Source organism: Ammospiza caudacuta, chromosome 5 (genome assembly GCF_027887145.1).
Source record: "Ammospiza caudacuta isolate bAmmCau1 chromosome 5, bAmmCau1.pri, whole genome shotgun sequence".
Classification (NCBI taxonomy): Eukaryota; Metazoa; Chordata; class Aves; order Passeriformes; family Passerellidae; genus Ammospiza; species Ammospiza caudacuta.
In genome coordinates, this window is record NC_080597.1 from 56,907,439 (window position 1) to 56,923,485 (window position 16,047).

Sequence of the window (16,047 nt, forward strand, 5' to 3'; positions counted from 1 at the left end):
CTCTCAGCACTGACCAGCACAGGTAACTAAGGTCCAAATCTCCAAATCTTTTCAGTGACTTCCATTGCTCCATACAAAGGCCACCAATGAGAGCCATTTTTAAATGTCTGTCCAGTAATTCCTTTCTATACAGTGATCCTTAATGTGAACAAATGTAGTTATTACTTTATTTCTACACATTATATTTAGAAACAGAAACATGTACATTTTAATCCAACAAACCATTCATGTTGGATGAAGGCTACTGATGACAAAGTTTTCATAGTTATGAAATTGAAATAAAAGTCAAATACAAGAAAAACGTCATTATTTGGAAAAATCTTTATTAAACATTTTAATACAATATTCAATAGTAAAAAAATACTGTAATGAATTTGTAGAGTTTTTAGGCAGGGATCTCAGACAAGGCATGTGGTGAAATTGATTTATTTTACACTAAAGTTCAAAACATCTTTTTATTTATTCCTTTATGAAGACATGTTTAGAAAAAATGTACAATATCAATATCTTTCACAGTTGTTAACAAAAATCTAAAAACAGAAATTCATGTTTTCACACCCCATATAAATAAAGGCAAAGAAGATTCCCTTCAATTTAACTCCTAACTTGTGAAAACATTTGGGTATGGCCAGTGTCCAAAGTTTTATAATATTCATTTGTTGTAATTATTTTCTGTTTATGCAATTATGCAAAAATTCAAGAAAACATTCCTAAGTCAGCAGACTGATAAACTGCCGTATCAATTCCAAAATATTTTTATTTTTTAGAAATTTTTAAAGGAAATATGCACTCACCACTTTTAGTATTGGTTTTCCCTATATACAGATCAATAAAGACCAATATACTGGCTTATGACATATAAACCCAGTGTAATTTTTACAGAACAAGAAAATTACCAGAGGATATATGATGGAATTTTAAGACAAATTGCATAATCTATTAAACAGCCCTCAAAAATGAAAAAAATAAAATGTCATCTACTATCAAAATAATGATCTACTTACAAATGTTGCATCTTGCTTCTGAAATTCTTTAAAAACAGCTGCTGTAAATACTAAGTAATTTTGCTCTGATGGAAAGCATTTGATTTGACAGGGATTTCTACATTAATTATCCTTAGAGAATCATGTCCTGAACTTGTCCTAGAGACTTCTGAATGCAAAGTAAAACCACCACATAGTTTTCTATTCCAGCAGAATTTTCAATCCATGATAGCACCAGATCAGTTCTGTATCTCCAAATTTAGGCACACAATCTGATTATGTAAGATGGAAAGGCAGATCAAGCCTTTGAAAACACAGATCCAGCTAACAAACATGCTGACAACTTTGATACCCAACAAGGCCACCCCAGAATCATTACCATCTACCAAATATCAATACTCATTTTGCAATTTTACACTACCTTACCTTCGTGATTGACTTTAATTTTAGTGATAATCACTCCATGGCCATGTTCACAACCCCATCAGAATCTACAGTAACTGGTACATGCAGCAGTTACCTGAGTGTTACTAACAGGAGGAGTTTGTCCAAATGTACACATCAGTACAAAATCAAAGGATTCTCTAAAAACCAACCTCCCTGTCAAACTGAGAACAGTAATACTGGCTTGCACAAAGTAGTCCTGAGTTTACTGAAGAGCTCTGTATCTCTGCCTCTGGTGATGCAATTTAATACAAAAATGAACACACAGCATCATCCTGACTACATTTTTTGGAGTAAAACTCACAAATTTAGAGTAATCTCATCATTGCCTTTTTGAAGGATAGATGGAAAATAGATTGCTTCCATCAACCTCAGCAAGCAGTGTCCAGTGAAAAGCTTAACACCTCCACTTGCCCTTAGATCACAAAGTCGTGTGCCAGGAAAATGGCAAACATATCAAAGTATAATTCCCATTCCCATTCATATATAAACAAAAAATTCACAAAAACAAGTTGAATTCCTAAGAACGGAACAAAGATAATTTTTTTTAATACAGTCTCTGATCCCAGCCCCCCACAGAAACTGAGTCTTACTGGATTATTTCCAATCTGCAACGTATGACTATACAACATCTTCAGCAACTGTGGTGTCAAAAATTTGGTAACAAACTTGATTTTTCATTGCGTCTCTGACATTATAGGATTTGATGAAGCATTCCAGCCACGGCAAGTCACCTACCAACAAAATCCAAATTACTGTTCAATATTCACTTCTTATTTTTATAGAAGGCAAGTATAACTTGAGTGAAATACTAACTAAGATATCCAAATGTATACAATAGTTAATATAAAGAAAAATTGTTAACTTTGAAATTCCAATTGGTATATTTTAAGTTTCCCAAAAGACCTGAAATGGTGTTCAGTGACAGTCTTCCAAGACTTGTCCTCCCTGCACCAGCACTCCACAAAACACTTGGACCCAGTAGTCATGCCACAGTATAGAATACATATATGTAAAGACTTTCCAACAATTAAATTTCACCTCCATGTGTCTCAATGAGAAAATCCCTCACAATCTTTATTACAGAACAACTATTTTAAGTATGGCAAAGACTCCAGGGTGATTGTAGCGGTCACTGACAGCCATGTACTTGGAGCATGCTCTGGAGGATGGAGCTGCATCACACACCCATTTACCTTGGACATGTGTAATTTAGGCAGAGCTACTTTCTGCCACAACACATGCACTGCACAAAAATCTCTGTAAATGGATTTGGATTAAGCATTGCTCAATTTCCATGGATATTTCCCATTGCAAGGGATGCTTTAAGTCAGCATCAAAAGCAGGATATCACCCAAAGAATGTGCTTTGGGAAAATGGAATTTCCATTTTCCCTAACATGCTGCGACATTCAGTACGAGGGTGTTCTGGTTAACTTCCATATGAATACAGATGGCATGTTAGTGGCTGCACAGGCATGGCTGTATTCACACACCACTGCATGCTACATGAGAATTTAATGACCCATTTATTTTCTTTCTCAAAGGTAGAGTTAATATGAAAGACGTGCTTCAGAACAAATTAACATGAACCCTGCTTTCAGGCTCCAGCATTTTCCTGTATTGAGTTTTGCCTGTGCCTAAATTGAATTCTGTGAATTTTCATATGCAATAGCAGATTGAAAGACTGCTTTCCTTCCCACCCCCCTTTTAAAATAACAGCAAACTTACCTAATTTTCTTCCTGGAGGACAGAGCGCATTCATGGTCATCTGCATCTTTTGCTGAAGAAAATTACTAGTTAAGATTTCAGAGGCAGGAATTTGGAAAAACTTCTCCTGAAAGAGAACAGAAGAATATGAGGTATTGAAAGACCTGTAAAAAATCATTAGCTAGAACCTTGATTGCATGTTCTTTAAGGAATTTAAAATCAGGTAACACAACAGAAGAATAGTATTATTTCAAAAATCTGTTTAGATCAGAAAAAACCCAAGCTGTCTGAAAAAAATTAATGTTCTTTTTTTCAGTACCCCTGAGTATTTAGGGACTACAGCCACCCGGAAAGCACATATGTCAGTCTCTATATGTAACTGGCAGATATTCCTCATGATCCTCCACAACCAGACAGTATCAGACAATGTTAGGGCCAGAGAGGATGGCCAGTTCCCCTCAACAGTCCCTCATATCCTGAGTGGAACAAAATCACTTGAAAAAAAGGGGCACTGCAACCTGGCTTTATATTTGTGGAATTCTCTTAGTGTGAGTTTCATTTGCTGGCAGTTTTAGGAACTATGGAAAAAAGGCTTATACTGTGGGGTAAACTTCTAAATGGAGACAGAAAATAATAAATAGAACTTAAAAATGTTAAATAAACATTTTCTGTGTATGTTTAAACTACATACATTAAGCATGACTGAAAAAACTCTAAGTTTATTCTTTTCAAGTTTGTTACCTGATTTGGGATCTCTAAAGGTTCATACTCTCATAACTTCTCATAGTGAGCTAAGGTTTTTAGTAGTAATTTCTCACTATTGTTAAAAGATACAAATACAGAATAATCTGCCTCTGTATAATTTTTGTGTGACATGTTTAATGGCGATGATCAGAAGCTAGTGGATAATCTAGCAGCAAAGATGACACAGATAACTTTATCTTCTCTTCTCTCTCTTCAGTCTTCTTCTGACTATAGAACTTTTTCATTTTTTTCCTTCACTGACTTTTCCTGTAAGGAGGGGAGGAAAGAAAAGCACTGTGTTCCTATGGAAGCACAACTGGAAGCTAATGTAAAGCTGCACTTCAAAGCAGCCCAGCCCCCTCTCAAGTGGTGCTGAAGCACTGGAGTTTAGGCTTGGAAACTCTTGCCTTGTCTTTGAAGTACCACCAGCAGGAATGCGAGCAGCTGGCACTTCAGAAACTGTAGGTATTTTCCTGCAGCTAAACTGTAGTACTGAGCACTATCTGCTAAGAAAGTGAGCCACCCTGAAATAAAAAATTTTGGAATTCTGCATCAAGAGATGGTTTAAATCTTTTCCCCCAACTTCAATTTGCAAGAATTGAAGGAAATAAAAAGGAAAAAGGACAGTAGAAGGAAAAGATGACTGGCTGAAATGGGGACTGTAGTCTTTGATCTCCTTCTGTTAAAACACCATGCATTTTAAAAAAGAACACATTTTTTCCTGATATTATTTTTATTTATAGTATTAAAATTAAGCAAGGGGGAGTATGCTCTTTAAAGTTCCAGTCAAAGTAATTTAATATAATGGTGGAACATGTGCAGATATATACACATTAAACAACACCACTGTGCAGAAAAAAGTCCCACTAAATTCTTTTTCTGTCCTATTTCGTCACCCCCACATTGCCATGACAGGAAAACCATCCAGTCTTCAGTGTCTCAGGTAGCAGGAATGGGCCTAAGTTGCTTCAGAGAAAACTTAAGATAGGTTAATTCTAAGATTAGTAAAATAATTGAATAAACTACTTCTGAAATCCAAGACAAATATCTGTACAGATATAGCTGCCTAGGGGAAGAGAGCATCCTTACCTCATGATCATGTGAAACAAAAAAATCAAGGATTACTTAATGGAGAGATTCTATTGAGAGTTAAAAAAGAGGCAATGAGATTTTAAACTGACGCAGAAGTTAGCTACATAAATCCTGAAACATTCCTACCATTCACACAGCATTCAGGCTGCATAAGTTAACATTGCCAGTAAAAGAGGAATCCAGCCACAGGAATATACAAAAGTTTATGGAAATACAAAATAATCTATCTTCAAGCTTCAGTTTTGTCTTTATGCTTTAACATTCTATACTCTGTACAGTATTAGCTTGTAATATTGTAATTATTCCCACAAAACACTGCAGGTAACATAGAATGAGTATCTGTGCATATACATTTGCCATTTAAAAAAAAAATAAAATCCAAACTCTCATCATCTGTAGTCTACCTTTACCTAGATTTACTTACATCATCAAAAAGGTATGCATTTAGTGATCCTGTTTCATCAACCAGTGTAAACTTCATAATAAAAACATACTGGAGCAGTTCAATACCTAAAACTGAAGAAAAAAAATTGTTATTTCTCTTAGAGGATATGCAAGGCAAACTGTAACAGCTCGAGCTGACAATATCCCTTTTTTAATAGTACCTGACTTTAAATACTGTCATTAGAAGTATAAATTAACAGACCAAAACATAGAGGCTCTGCTGTCTGACAGCAAAATGTCATTTGTCTCTTGGGGCCACACTGTAATTTTCCTAGAAACACTTTAATAGATGAGCCTATAAAAACACAAAGATTTTTAAGTCCTTATTCCCATGCTAGTGAATAAAAAAGCTAATATTTGCTTAGATCTTAGATCCAACCTTAGTAGGATCCTCCTTTCCTGTGTTCTTTTATCCAAGGAAGATTAAAGGAGAGGTGTTCCTAATTTGGTGGTAATAAGAATTTCACCTGAAAATGATCTTCTGAGGAAACCAGTTTATTTGATATGATGTAAAAAAAAAAAGAGCTACCAGGCTTGTTCAAAAAAAACTTTGCTGGCAGTTCTGAAAGTATTCTTGCTCTGCATCAGTTTTTTCTGGGTACACCTACTTGAACTGGTGGTCATTTTATGTTCAACTGATCTGACTGACTTGCAGGTTAATAATTTAGCCTCAAAACACAGCTGATAGAAGAAAAACGTACATAAAATAGTGTAACTGTCAGGAAGCATTAATTAATATTGTTTTCATTTTGAGAATTAAATCTCAAGCTCTGTCTCAGAGATATTACTTAAATATTACTTCACAATTATTTAACAGGATATAATTATGAAAGTTTATTTAAGAAAATCACTGTATTGCTCAAATAGTTTTATTCTTTTAGAAAGTGTTTATCAACTTATATACTGCTAGATATTCCAACTTAATATGTTAGAACATGAATTTATAAATATGCAAATATTTCTTTTTCTTAATGCGTTGTGAAGTTCTAAACTCCATTTCCATCATTTTAACACGCTGACTGCATATAGCAACACAAGGAACACATGAAGCACAGAATACACATAATTGTTGTGGAATAATTCCTTTCATTTGAGTATTATTTCTTGCAGACTCTTTGGAACATGACGTTTACACAGTCTAACTTGCATGAGTCATTAAGTAAGACTGTGTTTAGTTCAGGTCAGAAAAACAGTATCTACAAAAGGAAAAGCAAGATTAACTTCAAAGACTACAAGAAGGTAGAGTTTAAAGGTAACATCTACAATCAAAAATTCCTGACTTCTGCACTAACCTAAGTGTTACTACTGTTACCAATGGCAGAAGAAACTAGTCAACATTAAAATCTTTTAATTCATACTGCAATAGTTCCAAAAGTAACTATGTTATTTCAACTGGTATAAGGGGAATGAATTTTACAGCTCAATATTCAACATGACCATAATTGCATACTTTCTGTACAAAACTGCAACCCAGAACTGCAAATCAAACCATTTGACATCAACACTTCAGAATCAAGGCACAAAAGTATTTCAGGGCAGTATCATGTCAGCTAACCTTGTGCTATTTCAGTTGGCTCCCATGATGGCTGCTGTTCTGATGAAATGGAACTTAGATTCTTCATAGGCTTTGGAGTTGAACACTGCTTGCACCTAGCATTTAAAACAAGATATTGAGACTAACCAAACATTGATGTATTTGTAATAGAAAACACCCAAAACTCTGCACAAAAAAGCCAAAACACTGATTTTCTTACACTGTGGAAGTACAGAAGTATTTCTATTGCTGCTTGAAGTAACTATTTTACCAGACACCTCAGCTTTAGAGCACAACAAAACTCTCAATGCTGTTTTTGAACTATCCATGAGGAGAAATAGATCTGGAAGACTACTTCAGTGATTAGACAGGAATTGAACTGTACATCAAGGCTGAGAGAGCTGGGGTTGTTCAGCCTGGAAAACAGAGGACTCTGGGCAGACCCTACTGCAGCCTCTCCATATATAAAAGGAGTTTATGAGAAAGACAGAGACTTTTAACCTGGGCTGTAGTGAAGAACAAGGAGCAACATTTTTAAACTGAAAGAGGGTAGATGTAGATTGTGCAGAAAGAAGAACCACTTCACAAAGAAGGAGCTGAGGCACTGGAACAGGCTGTCCAGTGTGACGGTGTTCACAGGGGTCTGAGGATGAGGGAAGAGACGAGGATCTGACTTCCATGTTTCAGAAGGCTTGATTTATTATTTTATGATATATATTACATTAAAACTATACTAGAAGAATAGAAGAAAGGATTTCATCAGAAGACTAGCTAAGAATAGAATAGGAAAGAATGATAACAAAAGCTTCTGTCTCAGACATAGAGTCCAAGCCAGCTGACTGTGATTGGCCATTAATCAAAAACAACAACATGGGCCAATCACAGATCCACCTGTTGCATTCCACAGCAGCAGATAATCAATGCTTACGTGTTGTTCCTGAGGTCTCTCAGCTTCTCAGGAGGAAAAATCCTAAGGAAAGGATTTTTTATAAAAAATGTCTGCGACAGTCCAGAAAATCTGTGGATTCCCTATATCTAGAAATGTCCAAGATGAGACTGGATGGAGCTGAGCAACCTGGCGTAGTGCAAGGTGTCCGTGCCCAAGGCAGGGGGTTGGATTGATGAGAGGTTCCTTTCAACCCAAACCATTCTATGATTCTAAGATCACAACACTGCTAAACATATGCTCATGTGCCACTACTTCTCACTTTGTAAAAATAGTAATGAATCTGAACTTTAGCACACTCTAAACCCATTACAGAGTTACAGGAAAAATTTGGCTTTGCCTATGTTGAGAATATTAACTAAGAGTTGCTAAAACAATCTATTTTATTCCTGGTGTATTTACATCAATTATTATAAAATTACACGTGACATAAAAAGCTAATGCTGCAAGTGGGTGGAAATACTGAAGAACTGTTTTCAAAGATGCTCCCATTTACCTCAAGGAATGAAATCACAGAACAAAACTATTTGTCCCAAATTAAGCTTCCGTATTAGTATATTACAGTTAGAGCTTGAAATATACATTTATTGTATTTTAGAACTATATGCAAAGCATGTCATAAAAATCAATAAAACTACTTCTGCTTAAGTGATATAAAGTCAAGTCACTTTTTTCTTTAAAAAATCCACTCAAACTCCAATAAACTAACTTAACTGTGAATTTTGCTTTTTATGTTCAGTGTGTCTGGGCTTATTTTTATATATAAATGAATATACATGCAAATGCACACACATATAATTCATTCCACCATACAAAATCTTTTCTAGACTTTGCTAAGTATATGCCACTGATACAAACATGCATGAAACATAGTTCTGAAATGTCAGCATATTTGTGAGGTACCTTCGTAAATATCTTATAAACCATTTACTTTTATAGTCCAACCATTTGCAAAGAGAACAAGGTCTGAAGGTGAGTTGTGTATAGCTGGGGAATTATATGAATATAGATTATGAAAGTACAAGCAGAAATACTTTGTATTAGTGAGGATCTTGTCCCAGTAGGAGTATCCATATACTGCCTTTATTTAAAAAAAAGCAATATCTGTAAAGGTCAAAACTATATATGACAGAGAGAAACAATTATCTGTATTTATTTTATGGATAGCCCCTTATGGGAAACTTTAAGGTTCACAGGAAACATGGAATATTTCTGCACAGAAATGTTTTTACTGCCTGCAGACCTAGCATAGTGCCCCACTGCCTGAACTGCTGAGAGAGAGGACTCTGTAGTTTACACAGAGGAGACTGGTATTTCTGAGCTCAGTAGCTGCCTGCTGCTGGGCACTGGGGGAACACACTGCTGACAGCTCTCACTGAGCAGGAACATGGCATTGCATGGCAGATCACACAGACCAGACCTAGGTGTGGGTACTGTACTCCACAGCTTTGGAACTGTGGAATTCAGAAACCTGTTCAAGTCATCTCTACAGTAAATGACAGCCACCAACAGGTAAGGCACTTTGCAGTGCTGTGGATCACAGCAAGTTACAAATGGTAAGGAAATGCTGTCCAAAATTCCTTATTGCTTCCAAACCTCAAGCTTTCCCAACACTAAGAGAGAGAATGGGTTGTAGATGGACAGGCTATTTAAATATTATCTGTTATATTGCATATATATATGTATATATATGTATATATACACATATACATAACCCCTCAGCATACAGTTTTAAAAACAACATATCTTTTGACTTCAGTCTAAGAGAGACCAGAAAATGGAAGATCTGGACTAGAAAGGTATTTAGGTACTTTGCACTCCATGTGTGTTTCCATTTCTACAGCACACTGCCCTGCCCACGCACCACAGACAAGACTGAAACTGGAGTGCTGTGCAAGATTTATAGATCAAGAGCTCAACTGCTGTCAGTCCTTTGATACAGGTATCAGATAAGGCATTTCATCCCTGATGTCAGTACTGTGGATCATGCTATGTATTTTACAGAGAATCTTTGGGTGAATTATCTCTTCAAGCACTGCAGTCTGAATTACTGAACAAAATGCTATCTATTACTTGAACTAGTGAAATATCAACAAATACTTTTAACCTACCCATAATATTTTACATTCCCTTTTAGGAGAAAAGGAGCTGAAAGATCTAGTAATTCAAGATCATCTTCTGTAGATCTCACAGGAATAACACATTTGAATCTTTTTGTAAGCTTCCAGATTTCTTTTAGTGTTCCACCTATTAAAAACCAAAAAAAACATGGTTTCTTAAACAGTAGTCAGAAATAAATTGAACAACTTACTCAGCTGATTTCAGGGCCTTCAATAATAATTGATATCCACTACCAAAAACTCAAAAAAAGAGTCCAATACCTTCTCACTTTTACTCAACAGCAGACTCAATTAAGAAACAAAGACATCTATCAAAGCAGATGTCTTAATATCTTCCTCATAGCTAACACTGTAACCAAAAGGTTGTACTTAGTTAATATAACTTTCATATAATTACTCCTATGATTTTACTAGCCATTTCCTCAGAAAAAAATCAAAGCAACCACACTGACCTTTTATATGCACATATCCATACACAGACTTACTTAGTTGCTGACACTTTAATATCTGAAAATAGATTTACGAAGTTGTATTGCTCAGCTGTTCTAGGAAAATAGAGAAGAAATAGATTTTTTTTTCTCAGAAAGAAAAGGTTATATTGAAGTTAGTTGGGAACATGTCAGAAATAAAGCAGCTACCAGAACTAATTTATTAAAGAAAAAAGCAGAAAACAGAAGGGGTTTTGTCATTGACCCTCACACAAAGGACCTGACTTACATTTGCTTATTCACATCACTACTTGAGCACAATTGCAGGCTTTGTTTTGAACTCTGAATGGTGCTATATGCAATTTATTATTTTTATTATATAAAAATTCCTCAATAGCATTCTTGTTAAATTGCTTTGTTTAAAAGTCAGTGGCTATTTCTCTTTCCTGAGGAAATCTGATAAAAACCACACCAAACCAAAAAAAAAACTCTCAGAGAAGCTCGATTAATCTGAAACAACACTGACATCCAGAGGCTGACAAATTTAATTGGAGGCTTGTATTACCAGAAGCCTTTCAAAACTTTCTACATCAATACTAAAAATAGGCTTGTTTAGAAGACTTGGCAAGTTTTTAAATCAGAACTGAAAAACAAGCACAGATAGCCAAAAAAAACCACCCCATATTCAGATGTTAATTTTAGCATAATCAACAATAAACAGTGTTGGCACAGTTTTAAAACAGACAGAAGCAGCTTATAAGACCTTTACCAACTGCAATCTCCTGCTTGCACAACAGTAACTTATAGTTCCAGCTCAGTTTTTCTTTTCTTTGAAGATACCTTTAGGATCATCTTTACTTACACTGAATACAACTTCAACACATCTTTATTTTATACATACACAGAGTAGACACAGCACTGTAAGAATTGGTGTATTTGCAATTTACCTTACCTTCTACCATTATCAAGGTGTCTTCAGGATGTTGAAGCATTTCATCATGCTTCACAAAATGGATGGCTATTTCCCTCTGTTTCTGCTCTTGTGTAGTCCACGTTACAGATTCATACCAGGATGTATTGTGCAATTCTGGGTTTGGGGCAGTACCAGCAGAGCCGTGTAAAATGAAGTCAAAGTCATCTCTATCTGGAACTTCTTGCCTAAAACCATTTCCAAATTGAGTAAGTATGTCCTAACAGCTTCTCCTTAGCCAATCTACTAACAGGGATGACAGTACTCCAAATAAATTTTAAAATATAGTCACGAGAGTCAAAGGACATACAGGAAAAATTTCCTCATTGTTTTACCAGTTTAAACATTAAGAGCTGTATAGTATATTATGACTTTCCATGTTAATAAATATGCTAAGTAATATGCTAACTTACCTAGGAGCAGAGGCAGCCTAGTGGCTACATCCCACACAAATGAAAATCCATGGAAAACCAAATCTATCAGCTTTATGTGATTTCAGTTGGGCCTTAAAAGGGCCACAAACAACATACCACACCATTAGAGTGTAAAGACTATATAAACTTATATAATTTCAAGTTTTATGTTTTAGTCTGTTTGACTTTGCATAAACTAAGGGAGAAAAAAAACAGGACAGGACCAGAATAGCTTCACCTAAGTACTATCAAGGGAAAATCTGCAGCTCTGCACCACACAGTTTCTATTCTGTCCTGCTGGAGTGCACCATTCGTGCATTTCCACCTGTCATACACAGAGAAGCAATAATGCAAGCCATCCAAATTACACAAGTTGTGTGATTTTCCTGATATTTTTGGATCCAGAAAAGATGCCTTGTCTGGAAGACACGCTTTAGTCAAAGGTATTTCATTAATTCATTTGGAAACTATTCTACCTCTTTGCATATCCTATTTTAAAACTGCAATAATGAAACACTTAAGATACTTCTATACAACTGTGGTATGGAAAAAACTGTACTGCTGCATTTGCAAATAAAGAAAAATTGTTGTTTTGAAAGCACTCAAAGGATTCTGTAAATGGAACTCATCTGATGATTTAAAATTTCCTACTTATTATCAGTGAGTTTCAAATCTTTGCACAAAATGATATAAATTTACATTCAGCTTATCTTACACAAAAGTTGAAAACACATTGGAAATCTAGGCATCCCAAAACACATAGAGCAATTCCTAGTTACTAATACTGTGCAAAATACTTACAAAGAGTTGCATTTGGAACAATGAAGTTTAACAGACTGATGGAGCTTTTGGGGTTTGTAAGTTCTCAGCTTTGCTCTAATGCGATACTGCTGAGGAGCTGTGCTGCTTGTTATGGTTTTCAGTTCTGTGTTACTCAAATCCTGATGATCTGTTAATACTGCAAAACAATACACAGAGAGATGAAAAAACACCACACATAGTGTTAATCACCATAATATCTGTAATACTGGAAATGGCAATTGCAGATATGCACTTCTCTTTATTTCCAACTTTTCTTTCCTTCCCAGCTGCAGGCTCAGTTTTATCAACAGAACTTGTTATTACAGTCAGTAGAATAAACCCCATCAGGCTGTGAGAGCATGGTGTACTTCAGGGTACAGAAACACAACAGGTACAAAAACCAAATTTAAGTAGAATATTCAAATATGCTCTATTCCTTTAAAAACAAATAAACCCAGTATAACATACAAGCATTTATGCTCTTGGAATTTTTACTCTTAGAATAGCTCTTCCTATAATAACCTTTAAGATAATGTTTCAAAACTACTTTTGTTCTTCAGCAAAATTAAAATTCACCTTATATTCAAAATGCTACCTACCTGTAACAGATAACTGCTGACATCTTTGTAAGTGCAATTCAAGATCTAAAATAAAGAAGAATTGCCTAATTATTTTCCTTCCTTCTTTCCTTTTTTGTCATACAAAAATGGACATATGGACACATACAAACAGGTAGGTACATAGATAGACAGGTAGATACACACAAAACCAAAAGCTGAACAAATGAAAATCCCAATAATGTATGAAAACAATACAACCACAAACAAACAAAAAAAAGGCAGCAAAAGTAAGCAGGACACATACACTGCATATCAAGAGTTAATGTATTAGAGGGGAAGTTAGCATATACATTAAATAGCAATGCTTATCAAAGTGAACACTTTTCAGAAGTATACTGTGAATGATCTGCTGACATAAATTGTATTAATCCCCTGTGATCCTTCTGGACAAGAACATAAATACATTATTCTAAGACCATTACAGACTGCCTGGTCCCTCCTCTGAACAACCTCTATTACACACAGTGAGTGCAGTAAAAAGGCATACAATTTTTTCTAAATTTTCATTTATGGACTGGACATGAGGCATTTATTTATTAACTTTTGTATCCTTTTAGAAATGTCTTATGTTTTTATGTTAATAATAGCTGAGAAACACAGATTTTTAAAAGCTCAAAGCAAAGATACAGCCTATGTCAAACCAGCTTTAGAGTTCAATTCAATTTTTAGTTATTCTTTTCCTGGGCTAAAATACCATTCAGAAAATAATATGGGGTCTGTAGAACCGTCTATAAGATATCACTGTTCCATGGAAGCACACCTTACACTTCTGCCACTGCCACAACTTTCCATCCAACAGCTTAAGAAGGGCTCCTCAACAGGCAGCTCTTTAGTAGCATTTTCAGTGCCTGTCTCTGCAGAATTTCCCTTTAGAGGGAAGCACTTACATAACTCTACTTTGTGATCTAATATAGTATGATTAAGAACACCATGTTTAAGAATTTATTCACTAACTCCTACAAAAGTATCTTTCCATGTAATATGAAATGCTTGTGCTGGAAGACAAGAAAGAGTAACGTTAATTTCCAGTCTAATAAACTGAAGGAATTCTCTAGGGCTTTGAATGTGAAAGTAGCATTACACACATAGAGAAGCAGCAACTGTGACCTTATCTTGACCATAGATATATATCAGAAGAAAGAGCAAATCAGCTTTCAGTTGCTCTTACCTGTAACATTGCCAAAAGTGCTGTCTATGTCCATTGAACAGCTTTCCATATTCTGACTGTCTGTCAGAGTAACAGATTCTAGGAATCTAACGATAAATGGCAAAACATTTTACAATCTAGAGGAATTTTTATATATCAACGCACACATATATATATGGGATTACATAGACACTTATATGAAACCTATTTATATACACAGGTATAATGCTCAGACATAAATGTTCCAGCAGAGACATAAAACTCAACTGAACCAGAATTTTCAGAAGATGATATTAATGATGCAGACAAAACACTTTCCAAATCACTTCTGGAACACTAAACACAAAATTGTGCCAAAAGAAATATGTACTACTAGAAACAGAATTCCTGGTAATGGAATATGGACTTGGTTACTTAGCCTTTCCTAAGGAAGAAAAAAAGTTTGTAATGTTTAGAAGCTGGGGCAGATCACTCAGTACGACTACAAGGATTTTATGCAGGCAGAAAATTAGAAGTGCCAAAATCTGACTAGAACTTAATATGGCTACTGCTGTATGAGCCAACAAAAATAGCTTCTCCAAATATATCATCAACAAAAGAAGGGCTAAGGAGAATCTCCATCCTATATTGGATGTGGGGGGAAACAGTGACAAAGGAAAAGGCCAATGTACTTCATGCCTTCCTTACCTTCATCTTAATAATAAGACCAATTATTCTCTAAGTATCCAGATTCCTGAGCTGGGAGACAGGGAAGGAGAGCAGAATGAAGTCTCCATAATCTAAGAGGAAATGGTCACTGATCTGCTACACCACTTACACAGGTTTAGGGGGCTGGGATCCACCCATGGATACTGAGGGAGCTGGCTCAAGTGCTCAAAAAGCCACTTTCTATTATTTATCAGCACTCCTGGGTAAGTGAGGAGGTCCCAGTAGAATGCAGATGGTTATCTACAAGAAGGGTAAGAGGGGCTATCCAGGGAACTACAGGCCTGTCAGCCTGAGCTCAGTGCTGGAGGTCAAGGAGCAGATGACCCTGTGTGCCATCATGCAGCACATGAAGGACACCCAGGGGATCAGACACAGCCAGCAAGGGTTTATGAGACACGTCCTGCTTGACCGACTTCATCTCCTTTTATGACAAACTGACCTGCTTAGTGGATGAGGACACAGCTCTGCATGTAGTTTACCTGGACCTTAGTAAAGCCTTTGACACTGTTTCCCACAGTATTCTCCTGCAGAAACTGGCTGTCATGGCTGGGACAGGTGCACATTTGCTGGTTAAAAACTGGCTGGATGGCTAGGCCCAGAGAGTGGTGGAGAATGGAGTTACCTCCAGCTGGTGGCAACTCACAAATGGTGTTCCCCAGGCCTCAGTACCAGTGCAAGCTCTGATTAGTATCTATAGCAATGATGAGGACAAGGTGACTGAGGGCACAGCACTGTCAGTGAGTTTGCAGGTGACCCCAAGTCGAGCAGAAGTAGATCTGTTGGACTGTGGGTAAGCTCTGCAGAGCACTCTGGACAGGCTGGACTGATGGCCAAGGCCAAGTGTATGAGGTTGAACAAAGTGAAATACACTTGGGTCACAACAACCCCAGGCAGAGCTACAGGCTGGGACAGAGTGGCTGCAAAGAGGCTCAGCCAAAAAGGAC

The 16,047-nt window shown here is 36.2% G+C and overlaps 1 protein-coding gene across 3 annotated transcripts in view; it reads right to left on the minus strand.

Annotated features, from left to right (window-relative positions):
- Window positions 1–329: 329 nt before the first annotated feature.
- The window catches only part of POT1 (protection of telomeres 1), a 61,021-nt gene continuing 45,303 nt past the window's right edge, over window positions 330–16,047 (minus strand). For 2 of the 3 annotated variants that reach the window (XM_058805158.1, XM_058805159.1), the window contains exons 13-21: window positions 14,417–14,502; window positions 13,228–13,272; window positions 12,629–12,785; window positions 11,397–11,602; window positions 10,008–10,143; window positions 6,972–7,066; window positions 5,397–5,488; window positions 3,158–3,263; window positions 330–2,161 (exon numbers count right to left, since the gene is read on the minus strand). In XM_058805158.1, coding sequence (XP_058661141.1) covers window positions 2,049–2,161; window positions 3,158–3,263; window positions 5,397–5,488; window positions 6,972–7,066; window positions 10,008–10,143; window positions 11,397–11,602; window positions 12,629–12,785; window positions 13,228–13,272; window positions 14,417–14,502 — 1,036 coding nt within the window. In that variant the 3' untranslated portion in view covers window positions 330–2,048. The remainder of the gene's footprint in view (window positions 2,162–3,157; window positions 3,264–5,396; window positions 5,489–6,971; window positions 7,067–10,007; window positions 10,144–11,396; window positions 11,603–12,628; window positions 12,786–13,227; window positions 13,273–14,416; window positions 14,503–16,047) is intronic. The other variant, XM_058805160.1, reaches the window with a different exon arrangement.